Source organism: Gadus macrocephalus, chromosome 1, assembly GCF_031168955.1.
Source record: "Gadus macrocephalus chromosome 1, ASM3116895v1".
NCBI classification, from domain to species: Eukaryota; Metazoa; Chordata; class Actinopteri; order Gadiformes; family Gadidae; genus Gadus; species Gadus macrocephalus.
Genome location: NC_082382.1, coordinates 8335350 through 8360958, shown reverse-complemented (window position 1 = coordinate 8360958; position 25609 = coordinate 8335350). Strand labels below are relative to the sequence as shown.

The 25609-nt window shown below is 40.4% G+C and overlaps 2 protein-coding genes across 6 annotated transcripts in view; both read right to left on the bottom strand.

The window, feature by feature from the left end:
• Positions 1 to 222: 222 nt before the first annotated feature.
• LOC132467592 (homeobox protein Hox-C4a) overlaps positions 223 to 25609 on the bottom strand; it is a 46015-nt gene continuing 20628 nt past the window's right edge. Inside the window, exons 1-3 of one of the 5 annotated variants that reach the window (XM_060064991.1) lie at positions 22954 to 23552; positions 2864 to 8088; positions 223 to 2339 (exon numbers count right to left, since the gene is read on the bottom strand). In XM_060064991.1, coding sequence (XP_059920974.1) covers positions 1972 to 2339; positions 2864 to 3299 — 804 coding nt within the window. In that variant the 5' untranslated portion in view covers positions 3300 to 8088; positions 22954 to 23552 and the 3' untranslated portion in view covers positions 223 to 1971. Of the gene's footprint in view, positions 2340 to 2863; positions 8089 to 10790; positions 12796 to 13642; positions 14559 to 22953; positions 23553 to 25609 lie in introns of those variants that run through there. The other 4 variants (XM_060065006.1, XM_060064999.1, XR_009528040.1 and 1 more) reach the window with 4 other exon arrangements.
• Positions 15354 to 17846, bottom strand: hoxc6a (homeobox C6a). The gene is made up of 2 exons (XM_060065061.1): positions 16860 to 17846; positions 15354 to 16393 (listed from the first exon to the last, which is right to left on the bottom strand). The coding sequence occupies exons 1-2, from the start codon at positions 17251 to 17253 to the stop codon at positions 16089 to 16091; spliced, it is 699 nt and encodes a 232-aa protein (XP_059921044.1). The 5' UTR covers positions 17254 to 17846; the 3' UTR covers positions 15354 to 16088.

The following is a 25609-nucleotide window of genomic DNA, read 5'->3' as shown; positions in this document are numbered from 1 at the left end:
GTCTAAATAAAAAGGAGCAACAATGGCTATGATCAGGTAGATTACATGTAGCCCATATTTCCATTTAATGCTATAGGCCCTACACTACTATAGAACACAACACTGATAATTCAAGATGTTTAGGAATATCGCGTGTCTTTGTGCGCATCTGCCCCCCACTAAGAAAGTCTTTTTTTATAAAATCCATTCAAGTCACAATTCCAATAATCCATCAAGTCCTCGTGTCTCTTCAAGATAAAGTCAAATTTTAATTTTAAAAGTATTTTTTCACAAAACTAACTAGAATAAAACATTGAAACCATAAATAAAATTGAAATAAAACAAAGAGGCAAGGGCCTGCTTACTTCTTTAGAAATGACAAGGTGACATGTTTTTGAATCAACATTTTACATCCTGTAAATATTAGCATTCCTGGAGAATGTAGGCATCAGTCGTAAATACTCTTCTCTTGACAATGTGTTGGAACACATCCCGGGAAGGGGGCTCTGACGTTACAGGCACCGTGTTTTGAAACCGTAAAATTCGACACCATCAAAGTATAAAGTCTTCTAGCAAAGCATCGATCTGAAATGAAGCATCACAATGTGGAATAGTGTTGTCATACGCTAGAAATACAGAGAAAAATGAAAAACCACCCAGCGATTTTTTCGTAATATGCAAGGCATTGGGACAAAACTGGGCCACGATGACTAGAATATCATTCAGAATATCAATATCATGCTCAATATCAGAGGCCTGATGCTAACCAAGACAACTTGACGCTTTGGGCTATAGCCTCATCATGGGTGTTTTGTTGGCCAGTAGAAATTATGGAATCGAGTTGCCGAATTAAGATACACCAAAAATCGAAGTTTGTCAATTGTAAAATTTAATTTATAGGAAATAAACATTTGTTTAAGTATGCCAAAGGATCCATATGCAGCTGTTCTCTGCATGTCGTATGTGGGAAGCAAAGCTTAATTCTTTCGAGCTGGCAGTGGCATTGCAGTCTAGTGAAGGGCTTCCATGTCTTGCCTTTATGGTTAGTTGAATGCCCTTTAGATTAATTATAGTGCACGTAGGCCTATGCATAGAACAAACTAGTCCATTTGCTGTTGGGACCTTTTTTTTTAAACTATTGATGTCCTCTATAAGTGGCATTTGAGGACACACAAACAACACATGTAGCAGTTAAACTAGTTATATACAATTAAATTAAAAAACGCAAGGAGCCGAAATATTTCACAATCACAGCTTGTAAACACGGTGAGCAATTGGTTAACCTTATAAAATGTTAATTTACCCATAATGTAGGCCTACACCTTAAAAGCATAGCACTAAAACCAAAAGAAGAGTGACCCACAACTGGATCTAAAGGAAGTCGAGCAACGATAAAACACTCACTGTTTTATTGACCAATATGATTATCACAAGTACACTAGACTCCGTTTATTGCATATAACAATAATCTGCTTTAACGGTCTAAAACACAACATCAGCAACACGAAACTAAATTGTAAACAAAAAACTGATTTGTGAAAATACACAATGTAACTCACAAAATATTTTCTACACGTTCAAGATCAATGGAGTGCTCCAGCTATTCATTTTTATTTTACCAAAAATAACTATTATCATAACGATGTCCTTCCAGTGTTGTTTGAAATAAATAGATTGTGCATTTCACCTTGGGCAGCAGGGCGAAAGAATAGCCCACGATAACATGTTAACCAAATGTACATTTTTCTGCATTTTCTCTCCTTAATTGAAAACATTTTTTTCTCAATAAAAAACATCTCAACTCTTCATTAAATAAATTAAACCCTGTATCACGTAAAAATAATTCATCGGTATTCGCTTAATCCATGCTATATAACATGCAATTTATATAACTTTGGACTTGAAGGAAACCGCACAAGATAGCTACGAAAACTAAATATATAACTTCTATAAATAACCAGTTCTTCTTGTTGTTCTATCCCCTTCCCTGGTTTATAACCTGGTAATATCCTCGGCATGCTGCGCTCCGGTCAGTTCATCAGGGCTGGCCCCGGCCCCGGTAGCGGCCGCGGCCACTGCCACAGCGCCGGCTGCTGAGCCCGTATTGGACCCGGAGGACGAAGAAGAAGATCTCACTTTGGTGTTTGGAAGCCTGTGGTCTTTTTTCCATTTCATCCTGCGATTTTGAAACCAGATTTTAATCTGTCGCTCGGAGAGAACCAGGGTATGGGCAATCTCGATGCGCCTCCGCCGAGTTAAATATCGGTTATAGTGGAATTCCTTCTCCAATTCTAAGACCTGCTGTCGAGTGTATGCTGTCCTAGACCGCTTGGGTTCCGTCCCATTGTAACCCGAGTTCACTGGAAAAGGGGAAAGGAGAGGGGGAGAAAGGGAGAAAGAAAGGGAGGAAAGGAAGTGTAAACAAGATTTGCCTCAACAGGGATATGACAGAAAGATTTATTGGATAAATGACTGTTAAGCTGTTGGACAAATTTAAATGGGAAGTTAAGAACTTTTCAACGTAATGAAAGGACCCTCACATCCAACTATCAGCTAAATTATTAATGCAACATTACAAAGCTCTATCTTTTTTTCTTTCTTATTATTCATCTCTCCCCCCTCTCTATCGCGCAATACATAACAGCAGAAGCCACATGGCGATACGGCTGCCCTGAGTATACCTCGGCTATAAAATTTATGGTGGGTGTAATTACCAATGCCGAGTCGTAAATCCGCCTCAATTGTGCCATTTCAAAGGCTTCCCTGCTATCGGAGCAGGGGCTGGCAACGAGATGGGAGTCAGAGGGACTGATAAAGGGAGGGAAAGGGAGAGAAGAGCAAGAAGAGCAGGAGTGCAGAGAACATAAACATACACGTTGCCTACCAGTGCTGACGTGAATCTTCTTCATCCACGGGTACACCACGGGCTGCTTCATGGAGGCAGCGCTGTGTGGATGCTCCGGGGTAGCTTGGTTGCAGGCGGAGGTTGCAGCCGGTGGGGTGGCGGGGGACATAGATAACTGTGGGGTTTCACATGATGCAGGTTGCCCTTTCCCTGCAAGCAGGTGCGCAGAATGGGGTAGTCCATGCACCCTTGGCGTGTCAGGTTCAGGGATGCTTGCACAGTTATATTGGCGGTCCTGGTAGCTTGCCCGCGGAGGATATATCTCCTGGTGGTGATGCTGGTAGCCACTGTCCCTTGCGCGGCTGTAATATTCTGGACTATGTTCTGGGATATAGCTATTTTGCGAATATTCCTCGCATGGAGGAAATTTCGGATCAATGTAGTTAGACTCCATCAAATACGAGCTCATGATCATTAATTTCTGGAGTGGAAAATAATTTTTCTAGCTTTGTCGTTTTTCTGCTCCATAAAGCCCTCCTACTCGAGCAGCCCTGTAAAGTTACTTTTACCACGTGACCCTATGGCCCAATAGCAGAATAAGAGGTAGTTCCCGGATAAGGAACCAGAGGTATTAAACATACCTACAGTCGCCATGGTAGACACAAATCTCTCTCTCTCTCTCTCTCTCTCTCTCTCTCTCTCTCTCTCTCTCTCTCTCTCTCTCTCTCTCTCTCTCTCTCTCTCTCTCTCTCTCTCTCTCTCTCTTTCGGTCTATCTCTCTCGCTCTCTCTCTCTCTCTCTCTCTCTCTCTCTCTCTCTCTCTCTCTCTCTCTCTCTCTCTCTCTCTCTCTCTCTCTCTCTCTCTCTCTCTCTCTCTCTCTCTCCCTCTATCGCTCTTTCACACACACAAACACACACACACACACACACACACACACACACACACACACACACACACACACACACACACACACACACACACACACACACACACACACACACACAAACACAAGACCACACTCTCTCACTTTATCTCCCCCTCTCTCTCTTTCGCGCACTCTCTTTCTCTCTTCCCCTCCCCCCTCTCTCTCTTTCTCTCTGGATTTGTATCGTCCTCTCTCTGTGTATGTATCTATTTATCTAAGGTGTTATAGCCATGGTAAGCCACAACAATACAAACGGGATAGTTTGACGAATGGCTATATCAAGAAATATCAGGAAATGTGAAGATATCAGGAAATGTGCAGATATATGTTGTTGCCTTTATGGCTACAGGTTTTCAGTAACAATTTATGTATGAGCGTTAAAGAAAAAGGCTTTGTGTGGCTTTGATGTTAAAATGCAACAACAAGACATTAATTGCAGTTATACTATTGACCAATAGTAAAATCTATTTTATTACATTTGATTTCTGAAAGCCACACCATGGGGCCGATATGAAGATCCTTTGCCTTTCACACCTTCTTTTAGGAAGAAAGTTTTGATTTATTATATTCACAATGTGTATTTATTATACATACAGATATGTTGCATCAAATCAATATTATTCCATAGTAAGGTTTGTATTGTCACTGGCATGATAGCCAGTGACATTACATCAGCGCTCTTGTGATTTCAATGATTGGGATGCAATGCTTAACCATGTTGTTTAAGGATCTTACAATACACCATTTGTTTACAATACGATAAGCCTAGGTCACCACATTAACATGAATTGGATGCACTGCATATCATTTTAACATTTGGTCCCTTATGTAAAAATGAGCATCTTCAACCCCTAAAAGGTAATCCTAACACATCCAACAGATTACATTTTTATTTTGAACTTTAAAATCTTTATTTCCTCCAAGCGCTTTCTTTGTGAGCTTCCAGACTGGACAATAAAACCTGTACTGCCTGGTGGGCCTATGTCATGACTTGGCAGTGGAAAAGAAAATACAACACTATTTAGTAGGTTGAGTCCAAAGTAGTCCTGCTTTGAAATTAATGACCTATCATTGTTTGAATGCAAACATATATAGCAAACTCAATTTGCTGTAAATGTAGAGAATTTAAATGATGACCAATGCCAATCCTTTTCCCATCTTTTGCCAGTCTGCCCTCATCAGAAGGTTTGACTCCTACCTCTTAATCTCTGCACATGTGGACACTCCGGGTCCTACTATATCCTCCAATACAGTCCCACCCCTGAAAAGCCTGCATGTATGCAAAACGTCCATTCTTGAGAAAAAAATGACTTGTTTCAGAGCCAGGGCATCAATTAAGTAAGGAGTTACTTTATTTATAATAGTGACTAATTCACAAACAACATAACTTAGTTTGGTAGACTGTTATCCACTTAACAATGATCAACTGCCTGGTTCCACCGGAGACAACAGAGAGGCAGTATGCAAACTATACATGATAGACCATAAGCAGGAGCAGCGACAGCCGAACCTGGGAAAATGGAATAATATGTTTTGCTCTTCCTTGCACATGGGATATTGTGTTATCCCTAACACAATTTCGTAATACTGCTTTGTTCACACATTTTGCTTTTCGCCAAACTGTGATCCGATTTGTTGAGCATATGCGTTACAACTTACATACTTTACAGCACCAGCCTATGCAGATGAAACCGATTCATGGCTAAAATAACAGTTGTAATCATAATAACCATCATATTCAAAACAAAAACAAGAATGAATCATCATAATAGTACATCAGCCCCGAATCTCGTAGTGGAAGCAGTGGTGCAAGTAGTTTCAAATATAGGGCAAGTTGTTGTTGTTGTTGTTGTTGTGGGTGTTGAGGTACTGCAGCAACAAGACAACATTGTGTTGATCTGAATGCCTACCCGTGTACTTTCCAACAGTAGCAGATTTGCACTTAGGCTTGAAAGTTAGCGGTGGAGTTGTTCTGCACCAATGTTAAAGTAAAGAGGTATCTATCTTCAGTGCAACTAAAGGGAGTGTTATGGCCATATTATAATCTATAGATAAATAAATAATAAAAATCTACTGATGGTGGTACACATTTAAACCTTCCCAGAGAAAACAGAATACACAACATTTCTATTACCCCCTTGCAAGGATGTTAGAGGCGTTTTATAGAGCAATAAAACCCGTAAATCAGTCACTTTAAAACGATCTGCAGTAGCTTGCTTGTTTTACAGGGTCTGACACACACTGCTGCAGATGGGTCTGCTCACTCTAGCCATAGCTAGGCTGTTGATGTTATGACTAGGAAAACACTTTGGGACTATGTTGCTCTGCTGCTTTTGCTAATAGAAAACGGAGGTTGCATGCCAATGTATGCTGCATAAAATACACAGAGACACGAAAATAAGGCCTTGGAAAAAAATAGCAGATAGATAAATCAATTCTCTTGCGTAGCAATTCAGTTGCCCATGTATTCCTGTAGAGACGTATTTGCGATGCTATACTGAACACAAATTCGGTTCTACAGGGTACACATAGACAACTAGTGTGTGAGTATGTTATAGGAGCTGCGGTGTGGTGATTTCTTAAGGGATTATTTTAGGATATATACATAAGCCTAATAAATGTTACGTTTTCAATATTTAGTCGTACTCACATCTTCTGCACCATGGTTTCAAAATAGATACAATTCGGGCACGGATATAAATACATGCATATGCACGCTCACACAAAACAGGATAAAGGAGGGAAGTGGTTTCTCTCTCCACGTTTAACAACTGCTTTTGGGCTAGCTCTTATATTAATATTCAGTCACAAACTCTGCCGATACAAAAGGGTCTGGTGACAGCCCAGATGAAAAATAAGTTTCTTTTGTTCTCAACGATTTCTTCTGCTTTCTATTACCATACTGACCGCTCGGTAACCTTTCTTCCTGTCGTCCTAGAAGCTAATGAGAAAAGCCCGGATGAAAAATGAATTGAAGATATGTGGCCTGATTCTGTGTTATTGAAGGTAAAACATGGGCTACTCGTGAATCAATTGAATTGATTAAAAACATAATACACATGGGAAATTGAAATGCCTTTACAAATACGCTAATCTGCTTGCAAAATTTGGCTGTCTATTTTGTATTATGTTAAAAAAAAAAAAGAGGCGAGGATAGCCTACGGCTTCTACAGGGAACCAACCCCGAAATATCCAGCCATCCATGTGTTGCTCGTTTAGGCATGCAAGTCATGAAATATTTGTCTGTTTGTCTGTTTTTGTTTGGTTGTTTTTATAAAAAACCATACATGCATACCCCCTTCCTCGGCCTACTATTTTGTGGGCGCATTTTAATATTAGTTAGACAGCCTGACCTGCGTCTCACCCCTCGCGTGTGACTGCTTCCAATAGTTCACTGCCAAGGATTATTGATGGAGAAACTGCAATGAATTCTTTCATCCCACAAATGGCTTTCAGATTGTGCACCTAGTTCAATAACTAGTTATAATGTAGAAGTGGAAAAAAATAGGCCCTCAGGCCTAATTTGATGTTTCATTTATTCATTTGAGAAATAGCATAGCTTCCATTTTCCTGCAGAATAACGGCTATACAAGCATGTTTACACAAGTATGCATGTGTAAACTACATCAACTAAATACATTTGGGATCTTAAAGGGGCTAGGCCCAATGTATTACATTGGTTAACAAGTCCTGGTTACAGACCTAACCTGGAATGAGACAGTTCATTTATTGCTTTGCAGTGGGCTACAGAGCAATAAGCAACCCTGATGAAAATGTTTATGATACACTTTTAATCAGCACGTAAACCCTAATAGCCCTTTAACTTTTACTCTTCCCTAGTGGGTGAAAATGGTAGGCTTTCCAGTATTCTAAGGGAAGTTATGATAGCCCGGGGTGGAGACAAACCCGTCCAACGTGTAAATAACCGAACCGCACGAGCCACGATTCCAGTAGGACAAATGCAGAATGCAGAAGGTGGAAATTGAATGGTAGGTTTGGCCTACTTGCAAACCACGGTGTCATAGTACGTTATATTTTAAGTTGGAACCAATATTAACAGTAATAATCAATATTACAAAAAAGAAATGCCCTGCAGCTATGGTTTATTGGTCGACTTTAGTCTTGATGCCACTCTTCCCATGTGGAGCTCAAGATCCCAAGATCCGTATGCAATTCGTTCACATCTTTGTCATGGAACTATTTGACCAAATAGATTTCGGAATCAAGCTTTATATTCCATTGGGTAAAAATAGACAACCTTCCAACAGACGTGACACCTGGGCGTCGAACAGGTAGATCCTTGATACCATTCCCCTCATTTCGCCCCATCATTATTTCCTGAAAAAAGAAAGAAAAACGAAAATAAGATCAAAAATGGTTCCTTAACAACTACAACAAGCAAGCATATTTAGCTTTGACCCGGTGGATCCAGATTTTTACACGACGATTTGGTGCAAATTACAAATGTTAACATGTTGTCATCAAATTTCACATTGTTCGGGAATTGTATGCTCACAAAAAATGGTGAGACAATTATGTTGGCCGCGGGCAAAGGACGAAATCATTTGGCAGTGTTGCACAGTTTTCACTACCTTAATGATTAATTCAGCCTCGCCCCATGCCTACGATTTCCTCTCTCTTTTATTTAGCCTAATTAGAGCCAGGTGTCCCAGAAAAGCTCTGGCAAGAGTTGGCTCCTGCAGAACGGGAGCCGAGGACAAAAATTTAGGACAGGTCATTTTTGATAGCTTAACTAAATGTACAATCATTTGATATTTCCTTAGGCAAATGTTCTATGAATAGAAATCCTTAGACCTCATCAATACAGATGAATGATCCTTAGTCCAGAGTATTGTTCTTACGTTTAGATCGTTCTTTTACACAAATAATGAAGATGTGCAGCAGGAGTTCAAGTGTTACCTAAAGTTTGCCAAAAGTATTTCCCCGGAAATGACCTCTCTGACTTGATGTGTCAAATCCAGAGATTTAGCATACAGAAGAAGAAGATGAAGTAGATGAAGAAGATGAAGAGGAAGAAGAAGAAGAAGAAGAAGAAGAAGAAGAAGAAGAAGAAGAAGAAGAAGAAGAAGAAGAAGAAGAAGAAGAAGAAGAAGAAGAAGAAGAAGAAGAAGAAGAAGAAGAAGAAGAAGAAGAAGACGAAGAAGATGATGATTATCAACATGGTTCAGTTTGATTCCACGTGGTATTACCTTAATATATAGCCATACTATTCTAGAAGTTGTTAAAGGTTTTCCCTTAAAACGTAATCATTTTAGCAACCCCCGAAAATATGCGACTCTTTTTGAATTATGTAGGCCGATCTCCAATGCTTATCCAGAAATAATAACCAGCGTAGCCATATTTGAAAGAAAACCAAGTGATCCTAAGATCAAAGTAAGCGTATTTGCCCATTAGGTAGGCCTATGCATAGATTACACATGTATTACTCTATCCACTCAGTCTATACCTTTTATTTCTCAAAGAAAAATAACATAAAACCAGTTTGGCCGAGCCACAAGAAAAGGCCGAGCCGGCAGGATGCTACATAGTGCCCCCTATTGGATGTGCATAGTTGATCCTCTAATTGGACGAGCATAATGGGAAGGTTTCTCAACAACTTGCTATTGAAATAGCCATGATAAGACGAGCAAATCCATGAGCCCTTGAGTCTTCCACGGACAGCTTAGTTTTAAACGATGTAAACGAGGCCTGTGTGACAAAAGTTTGAGCAAAGCATTGTTTACTACATTTTAAAACATCTCCAGTCCTTATTTCTTTATTTGAACAAGACGACGATGGTGCTTCACGTTTTTTTCAATAATTGCAGCTGAGTTGTATTTCACTTAATGGAAGAAGTTGAGAAACAAACAATGCGTTCTATCAGAAATGATCGTTTAAACTATTTTGTTTTGAGATTACAGAGCACCTTTAGTGCATTTTCCCATAAGAAAAACAGCAAATCTACAGCAATCTACAGCAAAGAAAATCTTCAGATCCGTTTCTTTCTATGATAATGTTGAGGACATTATTATGAATGTTTTCCTTCACAGAATAAGGAAATGCCGAAAACAAATGGCATCGGGCCGTCCGGCCATGTGAGGGAAATTATTACACAGTCTGTCTTTGTGTAGGCCTATAGTGTGTGTGTGTGTGTGTGTGTGTGTGTGTGTGTGTGTGTGTGTGTGTGTGTGTGTGTGTGTGTGTGTGTGTGTGTGTGTGTGCGTGCGTGCGTGCGTGCGTGCGTGCGTGCGTGCGTGCGTGTGTGTGTGTGTGTGCGTGCGTGCGTGCGTGCGTGCGTGCGTGCGTGCGTGCGTGCGTGTGTGTGTGTGTGTGTGTGTGTGTGTGTCTGTGGATGTAGTGACTGAAATGAGTGAGGATAGTAACGAATTAGAGATTTTGATAAACATCATTATGATTATTACCATAGTTACTTGCAACAATAATAATAATAATAGTTACAATAATTATAATAATAATAATAAAGATAATAATTATAATAATGTTATTTATTTATCATTTTTAATGCAACATATTGAAGATGCATAGATGCTAGGCAAGTGTTGGGTCTATTTTATTAATGTGGAGTGAATAATTAATGAAATCACCCATTCATAAAGTATTTTTATGTTTCGCTAATAGCAAATACTGACGAAAATCCAGGCCTATAATGGCGTATTTTGTGGCCAGCGAAGGTGTTGTAAAGCCGTTATAAACGACGGCCTATTAAATAGCGCCCGCTACTTCCGCCTCCTTGCAATTGCTGAGACGCGGGATCGAGACAGAGCTGCAATAAGACGTCTTCCAGAAGGATCAAAATGCATACAAGAACAAAACAACGGCAATGTTAAACCTGCCATTACATGAGAGCCCCTATTTCTCATTTGCATATTCGTCACGTATAGACAACTTATTTACAATTAAACAACAATCAAACAAATGATATTCATGAATATCAAAATAGACTGCACAATTTACAAAAAGCAGAGTGTACTATTCAGTTCGAGTTGTGTAACGATATAAACAAGTTAAAAAAAACGTACTTACAGCTACTCCAGTATTGCCCCAATACCATCCGCCTAGCATACAGTCCAGAGAAAGGTGCACCCTCACTGCCACAAAAGCCCTTTCTTACTCCGATAAGGCTAAGCCAGCAGCTGCGATTCCGGACAGTTAAGATTATATATGATGTGTATATATCGAAGGTTTGTCAGCTCTTCCAGGCCATAAAACCCACTTAAATGACACCACGTGCCTCCCATGCACCATTCACAGACCCTGCTTGGGGCGATTGGCATAAGTAACCTTGTAAACTTTAAAATACGCTAAAAGAAAGACATAGAAAAGGGGATTCGATATCGTCCACTTAAAGTTAAGGCCTGCCTGTACACAGAGTATACGTAAGTGGACTCTGAGCTAGCCAGTTTTCTGTAAAGGAGAGTTCAGTAGGATCTGTTAGTTGAAAGGTGAGTTGATCTTTATTTACTTTGGGTAAAATGAGAATATGGGCTGAGATCATGGTGTGTACTCTGCTTGCATGCGAGTTAGTCTTCTTTTATATGGGCGTCGTTAATTAAACGCACGGTGCGGCACTTTCTCAGATCTGACCAAGGGGAAGGGTTTTCGCGATGTCTTATCATGGTGTGGTTATAGGAACCACTGGTTTGCATCCATGTTCCAACGTAACGCGTGTTATCACAGGCAGAGCGCCTTCCTACCCTGACCAAACAGGAAAGGGAGCGAGGTGAAGTGGCAGAGAGGGGGCAATAAAGTTTTATTATAGGGCTTTAAACTGGAGCGTTTGTCACTCCTTGAAATAGTGTAAAAAAAATAATAATACAACAAGCTCGCAATACAAATACTTGCTAAACATGATCGAGTCATTGATATCAGTTGATTGACATCGTGACAAATTTCAGATTTTGACTTGTTTTGGTTAAATATGTATCCAAAATGTATTCAAACCACAACTTCATTTGTTGTCACTGAAGTGCAACTTGTAAAAAGAGCAAAAATAATAATATTAATAATAAAATAATAATGTAAAAAGGATTAGATCATTTGATGATTCTGTTGTTTTTTTATTGATTACAATTAATACATGAACAGTTCTGTTATTCCTTAGACATATATACCTCTTAAGCTTACCAACTGTAAAAATGACCTCAATTGAATAATACAACAATATCATTGTGTGACATAGTGTTACATGCATATAACCCTAACAAAACAATCACAACTAACAGCTCACTAACACCACGACGTTGCTAACGTGTGCATCTTTAAAATAAAATAAAAATAAAAAAAAAGGCCAAACGACAATCTTAACAAGTGATTGACTAGGTGCTGGCTATGATAACTTAGTGAAATTTTAAAAGCATTATGCTTTGATTAATACATGTAGGTTTATTGGATTAGTTTAAAAACTTTTCTGCCAGATTGACAGTAATGGCATGGCTATCAGTTAACATTCTGCTTTTATCTTAATTAGACAACATGGAATATAATTGGCATGTGGGCCTACTGTAAAGCCTTCAACTATTTAGCCTTTAAGAAAGACTTTCAGTGTGGCTCAACCACTCATCTTCACTCCGGCCCTCGGCGAGGTAAAGTAAGGCTATCGTCACATGGGCGGCAAATTAATTTAGAAATGTAGAGCAATTGATCAAACTGAGTGATATTCAATACATTAGATCCCAAACTGCAGGAAGTGACATATAATTGGTGATGAAGCACATAGCACATAGCAGCTCATGATGTCATTGCTCCGAGCGGTTCATCTGGAGGTCACGCAACTCTCCGCAGCGTGCTATGTACACTGCGTTCACGGGCGTGCTGCTTATTCCTTCACTTTGATCTTTGAGTCCTTCTTCCACTTCATACGTCTGTTCTGGAACCAGATTTTGATCTGCCTCTCGTTTAGGCACAGGGTATGGGCGATCTCTATGCGCCTGCGGCGACTGAGGTACCGGTTGAAGTGAAATTCTTTCTCCAACTCCAGAGTCTGGTAGCGGGTGTAACTGGTCCGTGAACGTTTACCTTCCGATTCTGAAGTGGTATTAAAATCAGTTAGCTTTCATGTCTTACGAGAAATACACACATAATTACATAAGGTCTACTCTCACAGGGTTTTTAAAGGTATCGAATGCAATAGTTGCCTTTACTCATTAAATATGTGTTGGCCTTTAGACCACTGTAAGCTACACATGTACATATATTAAAAAGAAAAAGCACAGCAGAGGAAAGACAATATCTCATTACTCATAAAATATGTATCGTTTTTTTTAAATGCATGCAGTGTTGGCATATTGGCCCTAACCATTTCAACGTTATTTCAATGTTGTTACCAATCAAAATGCACATAATCTCCAGCAAAAAATAGACAACATGGGCTAAAAGTGGCTCCATTACAAGGCTGGACAAAAAGGCAGGTCTACCCATATCTGTTCGACGTGAAGAGTTCAGCAATAGGTCAGGGCTTGATTTTACCCAGAGTTCAAATGAAGGTTAAATCTCTTCAAAAAGAGAGTTGATAACAGAATGCATGGCCTGACAAACGAGTAGCCTACAATTGACACGTCCAAAAAGTGATGAAATAAAAAAAAATGAGTCAAACAGCAATGCTCAATGTTAGGCTATTTCATAATTGTATCAAAGATTATTCTGTTATCCAATTATACATCTATAAATCAGCCCAGAGATCACCTCTTCACCGTAACGGAGCAGGTTTACGAGCAATGGATGCCTTTGTCATAAAATTTATGACCGAGAGTTTTTATTATTTCCTGCGTTTGGCCTATAAAACTGAAGAGGAAATTTGGAATGGGAAAAGAAGTGCAGCAGCCACGATGGGGAAACCTTCTCTGTGGCACATTAGAAAATAGGCAAACTTTACCGTGGTTTATATGTAGTTTTGTCATCCAGGGATAAATCTGTGGCCGTGGTTCACCCTCCTGATGCTGGCTTAAATTTGTGTTACGTTTAATCGCATGCGTGCTCTCGACTTTCCTCTCGTTGCCTTCGGTGTTGGTCGTGGATTTCCCACTATGGTCCATGTCTCTGTCAGTCCCCTCGGCCAGCAGCCCGGTCCTGCTGTAGCTGAGAGCACCCGGGTCCACAGAGCTGCCGGAGACCATGGTGAACTCACGTCCAGGCGCTGCAGGGAGATCCGTACTGCCACGCAGGCGAGTTTTCATCTCCTCCCGATCAGCAGAGGTTGGCGGGACGTGAGAAGTGAATATCCCGCTGACATTAACACCCTCGTATCGACTGGACTGGCGCCCAGATAAAGAACTACAGTTATCGAAGCTAAACATAATATGGAGAAGTTGCCCTGATTGCATGAGACTAAACGCGCAAATGTCAAGAGCGCATTTGAAGTATAGACTTTCTTTATGTTCAACGCTGTGAATATATAGAGAGAGATAGAGAGATTGGTAGATAGAGGCTGTATGTATCTGCTATTTCGGTCTTTTGTTGAGCATAGCTTTTCTTTGTAGCCTTCTTGAATTTCGGAGCTGTCGGTTAAAAAAAATAAAGCAGGATTTATAGGTGGGTTAGGCTATATGGTATCTATTTTTTCTTGATACGACGTACCCTGCCCAAATAAGGGGTATTTGTGTGGGATCACGTGCAAATGTTGGCCAGTCATAAATTGGCCTGATACTCAATGGAGATATTGATGAATAGGAGAAACGTGTCCGGTAAACTTTAGGCTGTTAGTTGTTTAAGACCAAGCAGGGGTTTTGGTGAAAATGGCAAGACTATAAGACAAGAGCGTCATCTGGTGTTGGGTATAGGGCAGGGCGATCATGTCCATCCCCCCCCCCCCCCACACACACACACACACACCCACACACACACACACACACACACACACACACACACACACACACACACACACACACACACACACACACACACACCTACACGCACACACACACACACACACACACACACACACACACACACACACACACACACACACACACACACACACACACACACACACACACACACACACACACACACATACACACACACACACACACACACAGACCACCACCACCACCCTAATAAGCCATGGTGCGTGCCCCACAAAGACAATCTTAATGCGATTCTCATTGCGCAACTGCCCGGCACAAAGGTATAACTACTGTTCACCAAATAAACCAATAATAATAATAATAATAATAATAATAATCATCATCATAATCATGGTCATCATAATAATCGTTATCATGATACAAATTATAATAATAACAATAATTGATTACCACCAACTTAGAGACACTTGAGAATGTTCTGATGGTTATTGTTATAATAAACACGTGCGTATGCCTACTGTCGTCGTAGCCTTCTGGTACCTGTTTTATAATACAAATATAGTTATATAGCCTATATCGTTATAATCAGCCTCTCAAAGAAAGACACCAACAACGTTGAGGCTTTATTCGGAATCGTCCTCATCTCCAGACATTTACCGTAAACTCTAGGCCTATCACGCGTATTGTGAATACCCAGCGTCATTACCAATCATTTGAGGTGGACCCCAACCGTATCACCCTCAACCAATCCCAAACTAAATGGTAAGAAGAAAAAGGATAAATGTTTTTACAAATATTTTATTGATAATTTCTTATAATACACAATTTCGACAAACATGGATTTGTAACCCAAAACAAGTGACGGATTACTAATGTACAAATCTATCTCACGAGAAAAGCTTATCGAGTCTAATAATGGAAAAATGACTAAGCTCAGAGTTATAAAGCGGCTATCAAAGCGGTTAAATGCACATAAGTCCTCACAGGATTTACATAATATAATACTACTTTGAATACACAGGCATCTCCGTTTCCTGCGTGTTTTATCCCGTGCAACTATAGGCTATTACATTAGAGTTGTAAAATACGTGAGCGTCTGATCCTTCATATGGAATGTTAATGGAAAATGTCCACTTAAGTCTGACTTAGGCCAACACTGCTGGTTTGAGGGGGGAGTGATAAGGTTTACAGTGATGGATTGGGTTCGGGACAAATAGGATACTTTTTTCTTCAATATGTGGAACAATTTGAAATCAATATGTTTATTTTATCACACAAACACAAACTGGAATGAAATGTAATTACACGCTCCACTATTAAGATATTCCGTGGGCCATGTGTTGACGCCCGCAGGAATGTGGACTTCTCTATTTGATTCAGCGCTCGCAATGTAGATATGAGATAATACGAGAGCGCAGTACAGCTGTTTTCATGCAGTTAAGTCTCTGGTCCATACATCTTTTAGGTAGTGTTGTTGGGTATCCATCGTTATCTCCCTTTCATTTTAGCTCGTGTTCATTCCTTTTTCTTCTCCTCTTCCTTCCTCTCCTCCGCATCACTGCGTTCCTCCTCTTGAGTGGCTGCTGTCTGTTCAGATCCAGTCACTGTGGACGTCAGGTTGCTCTCCTTCTTCCATTTCATGCGGCGGTTCTGAAACCAGATTTTGATCTGGCGTTCTGTTAAACAAAGGGCATTGGCGATTTCTATGCGTCTGCGCCTCGTCAAGTAGCGGTTGAAGTGGAACTCCTTTTCCAGCTCCAGTGTTTGGTAGCGAGAGTAGATCTGACGTCCTCTGCGTCTGTCGGACCCGTAGCCTACACCTATATGGGATCAAATGATATGACAGCATGTGGTTAAACCTTGTATTATAAAGAGCATGACACAATTAGACGCACGGATATGACCCTGTGAAGTTCTATAGTAAAACGATTGACTTGTTATCAGGCTTTTGTTGGAAAAACATTGTCAAGGCGACAATAACCCAAACACAGAATGATAAAAACAACTAAACTGCATTTAATTGCACCTTATTGCACAGATTTATTTTGTTAAAATTAAACAAGGGAAGCATGGAAAATAATAACTTTCTAATACACCGTGTTCAAATACCATACCTGTAAATCATTCAAAAACGAAAGCTGTTTGTTTGCATGTGAAAAGGCCCATCTACAAGTCGAGTGGATACAGTAATGGTTTATGGGGCCATAAAAAGTAACTTACTCCTTTGGTAAGACATATCGTAAAACTGGCCCATTTCCTTAATTTATTTGTCGTAGTAAAACTCACCGCTGTGTGAGTTCATTCGCTGCATCCACGGGTAGATCGGCACGTTGCTCTTCTGCTCCTGGGCTCCCCTCGCCTGATCCAAAGTGTACTCCTGTGAGATGTGGCTCTGTGAACTAAGTCCCATGTTTGTTTGTCTGCAGCTGGGTAGCCCATCTTTGTCTTGAAGAAACACATTTGATCCATATTCGTATTGCGCCCGGCCAGAGCCAAACACGACGTTGTCTTGAGGAGAGTAGAAAGGTGCATATATCCGATTTTGGCTCACAGCAGCCCCGTACGACGAAAAGTGTCTGACAGTGTCATAGGTGGTGGAATTTAGGGGTACGTTTGGTAGGACGTCTTGACCACCGGATAAATGGCAGGAGATCGACGGATTTGCAAAATAAGAATTCATACCTTGTCTTTAACCCTCTCCAACTCTCCCCACTTCTTTATCGTTCTCCTCTGAAATCCCTTCACTGTAAATCCGCTCTCCTTCTAATTTCACCAAAACGACACCTTTCACAATGAAACCCTCTCCCACCCTCTGATACTCTCAATGCAACTAACCCACTTTGAGGATTCAATATTATTAATTTCCAATCTCCGGTAAGCCGCTCAAACCCGAGTGTTATAGCTGAGCCTTGGCTCCGGGAGAGACAATATGACAATGTCAGCTGACCGTTCTCCGCCAATTGAAAGGCAGGAGTGGAGGAGAAACTGTAGCTTTTAGCTCAGAGCTACATTACTGTTAAAACTCCGACAAACACGACACCGAGCACTCAAACTGGTCGTTGCTACAGCATTTCTTAGTGGAAATACACATTTTGAATTTCATTAGCCTGCCGGCGCACGGATAATTAAGTCAAATAAATACCATAACCTCGATTTAGGCTCTGTATATTATAAAGGCTGTGCTATATCACAAAACATAAAGAAAATTCCTTTTACATCTGTCAGATTTATTATACATTTTATACAAAAATTAAAAATAAATTACACAGGATATCTAACGACACGGTACCTGTGTGACTCAGTGCATGTGTGTGTGAGTGTGAGTGTGAGTGTGAGTGTGAGTGTGAGTGTGAGTGTGAGTGTGCGTGTGCGCGTGCGCGTGCGTGTGCGTGTGCGTGTGCGTGTGTGTGTGTGTGTGTGTGTGTGTGTGTGTGTGTGTGTGTGTGTGTGTGTGTGTGTGTGTGTGTGTGTGTGTGTGTGAGAGAGAGAGAATGAGAGAGATAGAGTGTGTTTATTTCTGTAGTGGTTCATGTATGTAAGCCATCTAAACCGTACTGCACACCGCGTTATGTGTGATGTTGTTGACATGCTCGGTCTGCATATTATACATTTAGCCAATTCATATCAAACGTTCTGAATAGAAGATAACTTTTTTGTTGTGGCATTATAATGTGTATAAATAGAATGTGTCATTTCAACTATTGTGGCTTCTATTGAGTGCACTGGGGGAGGGTTGAGGTGGTAAGAATGCGTTTATGGTCTCTCTTCTCTGAGGGCAATAAAACAAGTGACATTCCCCAGTTTCCAAACACCTACAGCAAAAGCTCTGCAACAACGAGCAGCAAGCTGGAAGAGGAGAATGAACAGCTTTTGTACAACATTTGGAGGTATAGGGCTACATTTACGGTATTACCGCGGATCTGCAGTCTGCATGTAAAGGCTAAAAGAGAAAGGAGCTGATATCAACAAGGTATTTCGGCGGCCCTTTTGTCGATCATCGGTTCAGTTATGCGATTGTCCAGCCTGCGTCAGACCATTTCGTCACAAGCCACTCAGTACAGCCGCCTTCTTCACTCGGTCGCATGTAGGCTACAACCTCATTCCATCCAACTAAAGGTCCACATAATGTACAGGTTCACACCCAATATTTTTTTTACCATAGGAGAGGTGTTTCTCTCAAATGCCAAACGAAGACTGAAGTTCTCCATCTTTCCAGATAAAGCTTCGACATTCCTTGACATGGCGGGAGGAAATGGAACTAATAATTATCTGAGATGTGGAGTTGTGGCTTATGGGTTTGAACAAGTCGAGGGAACCGTTTGCGTTAGAAATGCACAATAGGAGTGCGGCATTTGTGTCTGGACTATAATCCGGAAAAAAAAAAAAGCACCTATTGTAAACATATTGTCATCTAGACAAACCGCCTTCCCGTTCATGAATTTCATCATCACAAAGCTTGTTATTTTAAGGGCCGGTTGCTTTTTTTTTTTTCCATCATGTGCCCTCCTCATAAAACACGTCCAACAGAATTGATGCAGCTATTTTGTTTTCATTCAAGCTTGCCATGCATTATTTTTGTGTTAAAATAAAATCCCTCAATTAATTGAAAATAAACCCAGTGTTTGATTAACATAATGTATCCTCTAGGTCATTATTAATAAATTAATCCCACAATAGTTTGATGGATAATGTGGCATGAGCATTCCGTTGGTCGATGTGTTTCACTATATTGATTTCTTGAATAGGATAGATAGTTGCAGTCTAATCGTGCAGCACTGTTTGGTCTATTGCTTTGGACGTTGAATGGAACATAAAAGCGAGAAGAACAAAGAGGAGGAAGGAACTGGTGCAATAAAAGTTTCCCTTTGCCTTATTTGTGACCATATGGGACATCCGCACGGCACAGATTCAGGGCAGCAGAGCATAGGCTATAATAAGAATTTGATTTTTATGAAATAGGTGAGTCTTCTAAAAATCTTCCACCTTCTTTTTCGTTTTTTTTAATTTTATAGGTATAGCTGTAGCATATTTTCATCTAAATAAAATAAAATTATTATTAAAAATCTACACATATCCACAGTCCATTTGTGTTTTTAATAGATATCAAATGATTGGTTGCAAATTGTCCATTTAGATCGGCGCCGATTATTTCTTGCGCATTATTCTTGAAATGACTCACAAGCCCGTGAAAGATAGTTTCGCAGCTTCTTCATTTCAGTACTAATTAAATGCGACCCAGCAATTATACATTATGCCACCTTTAATAAGCATATCTATACACATCATTATGGTATTATATATTTATTGGTGGCCGGTTGTTATCTAAAACTTCTAGCAGAAGTTGGGAGATTGTGTCTGGGAAAGGAATAGCGGCTGAGCAGCGGAGGCTGGTGGGATCAGTCCAGAGAACTGAGGGTCCTTTAAAGGTATTTTAGTGTTTTATTGCCGCCCGTGGGAGAATGCGACTTAGGAAGTAAAGAGAGCCCGTTTGGTTCAGGTTTGCATTCCTATTGCAAACGTAGTTATGCGGATTCTTGAATATTTCTTGAATATAACACAAGGAAAAACGTCTGCTTAATCCATATTTTGGCACATTTCAGGATAACAAAAGCATCGACTTCACCGTGAGCCTTAGGGAAAATGTAAGGAACTTGAATTCCAACAACAACACTACATGAATTATACAAATAATTATACAGCAGCTTTGTTCGTTTTTAATTATAAGTCTGCATTTCGCAGGTGCATCTTGATGGAAGGTGTAACCAAAACTCTAAGAGATCTTCCCCTTGTATGACAGGCGTCCAGATATGGACGTATATTATTGCAATTTCTGACAAACAGCTATAGGCCTACTATCGAAGAAGTAATAAGGGTAGGATAGCCTGCCTTAATGAAACATAACAGGCCTTAAAGGGAGCAGGACATTTAAGCTGATCACTGAATATGTTAACCGGTTGACTGATGCATTATTTTGACCAGATTCATCTAACTTTTGCATTAACAACAGTAACAGCCTGCAGACTGCCCCGGAAGTGTAGGACTTTGTGTTCGTTAAGCACTCGGGGAACGGTTTCCCAATGGGCGCCCGTCAATCTACACCTCATAAATTATGACCATTAGTAGGTCAAATTAGGCTATGCCGGGTAAAATGACCACTTCTTTAAATATAGACCTTAGTCTTTAGAAATGTTCATTGTAAGCCTGTTTTATACGGTGCCGAGACAATCCAATATTGGAGAGTCAGAATTCCTGTTTAACTTTTTACTTAACATTTTAAATAGCATCGAAATGGCCTCAAAGGTGTGGGTATATTTTCTTTGTTTGAGGACATTCTCTGTCTTTCTCTCTTTGCTTTCTGCAGGCACACAACTAAGGAGCAATTAACGGAAACGAGCCTCTGCAACAGCAACGCGTTGTAAGGAAAAGCAAACAACGGGGTTAACTGTAGGCTGTAAACTCTTTTATGACTTCCTGAACATTTTGTAGGACGACTGTAATCCCCCCAACAGGAAAAAATTTCCAACAATTTAACATCTAAAATCACAACAATATAATACAAAAAGATAAACCGTCTTTGCAGAAATTTACTGCACAATGCACTGAAAATTCATGATCGTTCTTTATGCCTATACCACACACACAGACACACACACACACACACACACACACACACACACACACACACACACACACACACACACACACACACACACACACACACACACACACACACACACACACACACACACACACAAAAAAACACATTCACACGCACACACACATACGAACACACACACACGCACACACACACACACACACACACACACACACACACACACACACACACACACACACACACACACACACACACATTTAATTGTATCTCTCACTCTCTCACCCACACGCAGTCTCTCTCTCTCTCTGTCGCTCACATAAACACACACAAACATACACACGCAAACACACACACAAGCCCACGTAGACACATACACACGCACACGCAAACACACACACACACACACACACACACACACACACACACACACACACACACACACACACACACACTGAAATTGAAACATGGCTTTGTGTTGTATTGTGTATCTGGTGAAATAAAGTGTATCACAGCGTTCTGTCGCTTTCCTTTTTTTTACTCATGAGGCTGTATTATGTGTCAAACAATGTTTGTAAAACACAATACATTATAAAATAAAAAACAAATACATTTCCCCTTCAAAGGGTAGGCCTATTGTTGATAAAAAAAAGTCTAAAAATAAATTATTTATAATCATAAACTATAACATGCGTGTTCTGGATACAAATGTTATGCAGGACTATAGACATACTTTATGATTGGAAGGCCAACATCGAGATGCCTTGATGATCCTGTGTTTGTTTATTTGTTGCTAATGCAACGTTAGCCGACCTTAGAATCACGTAAGGGTTCATCATTTGTGGAATAAATAATAATAATAATCCAAGTGATTTGTGATGGAATATTTCCATTTGAAGATGAATTACACAAATGATCATGACAATGAATTTAAAAGTTGAAGAAAAGTGTAGTCTCTATTAACCTCGATTGATGTGCACTCAGTAGACGCTTTGAACTAACCAATGGATTAGCCCGGCTAGTCTACATCCGCAGCGCGCCGTCATTAGACAGAACTGCCATTGACAAGTTTCCACCCCGTGTAACACCCCGCCCACTTCCACTTTTACCATTTCCTTTCGCTAGGAGGCACTGCAACTTGTGTGTTAGTGCCTGTGTGTGTGTGTGTGTGTGTGTGTGTGTGTGTGTGTGTGTGTGTGTGTGTGTGTGTGTGTGTGTGTGTGTGTGTGTGTGTGTGTGTGTGTGTGTGTGTGTGTGTGTGTGTGTGTGTGTGTGTGTGTGTGTGTGTGTGTGTGTGTGTGTGGTGGGTGTGTGCATGCATTTCCGCGTGTATTAAAAAATATAAACATGAAAGGTAATGGGAGCGTGTCTTCCAATTGAATAATAATATATAATAATGCAATTTCCTGCTTCCTTTCTCCGCGACACTCTTGTAACACGACACTGGAGAAACCGAATGTAAATTACCAAACTTTGCATGTCATCAACAGTTAAGCAACATTATGTCACCGCTGATACCGCAAAGAACCTTGTGTATCTTCCGCTCATCATTTGAATACGTTTTGGGTTAACACAATTAATGAGAGACATCAGCGGATATCATCTCAGGTTACGGGTCAGGTCACCGCCGTATCCTAACAGGGAAGCCACTCAAACATGTATTTCCAATATCTTTCCAATATCTATCCATCATGAAAGCTTGTTTAAACCCAGAAATCGGACGTCACAGATACAACAACAGTCACAAGAAGAGCGTCATTTTCTTACCCGGCCGGTGGCCCGCCGTTTGGAGCGACGTCGGGTCGAATCGGATGAAAGGGTCATTGTGGCGAGAGGATACGCACACATATCGGACGCTATGCTATCTCCAAACCACGGTGCGACATTGAAGGAGGAGGCACCCTTATCGGAGGGATCTTTCTCAGCGGCTACGTGCTCTGTCTCTTCTTCCATGGAGCTCCTTTCGCCTCTGGGGGATCAACGCCTCAGACAGAGAGGCTGAGAGGCGGCGACTGTCGCCAAGCGCCTCTGTCAGAGGTGGTCGGAAGGCTGAACGTATCTCACCAAACATCATAGGACGAATTACATTTGTTTTTTAGTCAGAACAGGAAAGAAAGCGACATTTTTTACATCCAAGCGCAGTCCGCTAGTGATACAACGGAAGTAGCAGAGAAGAGACAACAGCATAAAGTTCATGTTCAGAGAGCGTATGCCACGTGGATCGCTGCAACCAATCCCAGAATGGATTCAGTCGTAAACTTTTATTACTCAGCTGTAAATTTCTCCCTTTAACAACCAGGAATGCTTGCGCCCATCTCTTCCCCGTTATTTTAGAGCACACAGAGCTTAAATAGAGAAAGACGAAATGGCTTTGCAGTTCGATTTTGCACCTGCATATGAGTGAGAATAGTCTGTTATTTATGCTTGATTAATAACGAGTATTTTAACTGTACAATATTGCAGATACATGATGATAAAACACACACTATCCCAGGAAAAAAAATACAATTTAAATAGGCCTACATATGGAGGGAAAATAGAGAGATAGAGACCAAGGCAGACAGGTAGGCAAGAGCGAGAGCCAGCCTTGTAAAACCTTCACATCCCTAATTGAAAAGTTTTCCATTAAGGCCTAAACGTGTCTCGCATTCATTTCCCGGCGAGTCAAACTGATGGACCCTGAGTCTGTTAATACCACGTATTTAATATATATATTTAGAAGCTAGTTCTAGTCTTCGCAAAATAGCCATATTTGTTGAGAAAAGCATCAGCATCTCTCTCAAATAGCCTACCACTCCCAAAATAAAAAAATAGTCTTACAAGAGGGTCAATGTTTTTCAACGCTCCATGAACGACCACACTGTGCGTTTCATTCCAGGCTTTAAATACATACATTGTTCACCTTTATAATAGCCTAAGTGATAATAGTGGGACTTGCTTTTTCTGGGCCCATTGATAAAATAGACACGTTTTAATTCCCGCTAAACATGAACCAAAGCAATGCGTGTTTTTTGATACAAATCCTCAAATCCCCTGTTCTTCAGAGACACAGATGAGCCATGATTGTGTCGCCATTCCATCTCGGCTCATAGGCCTAATTCCAGCAATGCGTTTACACAGCCAATAAAGTTTACAGCAGGTATACTAAACTTTATTGTGGATGGCAGCCCTCGGTAGAGGCCCGCACATGCAATGGTCTGTCAAAAGTGCTGCTTGGAGCAGTTGTCAACTGCAAACATATCAGACGTTGAATTATTATTAATTTCGTGTTAAATCAATTGGTCTGAGGTAGGCTTTATACCTTCTGATGTGACTGCTCACCAACGTTTATTATAGGCTATTATTGCGCAATAATATCAGCATATTGGTGTTATGTATTTGAAATCAGGGGTTTTGTTACTTCAAATGTGGCCATATTCAGAAATGATACGTCCACGGGAAAATACAGAGATGAAGTCGAGGACACATGAAAGAACTCAAGCAGATAACAAGAATCTCCTCGATGCTTCGCTTTCAATCAAAGTATTGGAATTAAACATCTACGTGGCCCAAAATGACAGTAAAGTATGCAGAGTGCAGACTATTGCTATGAAAGGCAATGCGGGCAGCTTTGGCTTTGGCACTTTGGACTATCACGTTTTAATAAAAATAAAAACTGCAAACTCGACGACAGCGCAACAGAGACAGTGTCGCTTTGGATATAAGCGGGTCTGCATAAAAAGTGTCCTGTAATTGCAATATTGCTTGACATCATTCGTGACGATCTCCGTCACAGCAGTCAAATGAGCGGTTTGGGCCAACATATTATTGATGTAGGTCTGCTAGGCTTGGCTTTTGCACTGTGCCTTCTTTTTTGGGTGGGTATCATTCTTACAGATCTTTTTTTAGATGATTAGTCTGGCAGTTATTAGGTGATTATGGACCTCGCGTGTCAAATTAACCAGCTATTCATTGTTTATTTTATGAGTCTTCAAAACACCACCAGTGTTATTGATCAGACTAGACACACGTAATGTGCACTGAGATACCTGCGCCTGCTCTTATGTGTTGATTCTAGTTCGTTGACGCAACCCAACTCTTTGTAACTTGAATTTCTACAAAAACAGGCGGAGACCACTTCTTTCGCAACGGGTCTCTAGTAGGCTACCATTCGTTTTTAAATCATGTCGGTTAATTGTTATTATAAAACAACATGACTTTATTACAAACAATCTCAAAAGGACCCACTTCGCTTTAAGATTAATTAATAAAGCCTTCGTTTTCCCAAGATAGACCTGTAAGAAAGCTTCTTATTAAGCGGATAAATCAAGTGTCTTATTTTTTTGATAATATCATCATGCTGTGAATGGAATCATATAAAGTCCTTACAAGGCAAGGAAGATGATGCAATTAATAAACAAAACTGGATTTTTTTTTTATATCC

Excerpts from the sequence above, each read along its gene's own strand:
- hoxc6a (XM_060065061.1), bottom strand. The coding sequence starts at position 17,253 with ATGAATTCTTATTTTGCAAATCCGTCGATCTCCTGCCATTTATCCGGT. Across the intron at positions 16,394-16,859 it reads GCGAATGAACTCACACAGCG|GTGTAGGCTACGGGTCCGAC; the intron begins GTGAGTTTTACT and ends GATCCCATATAG.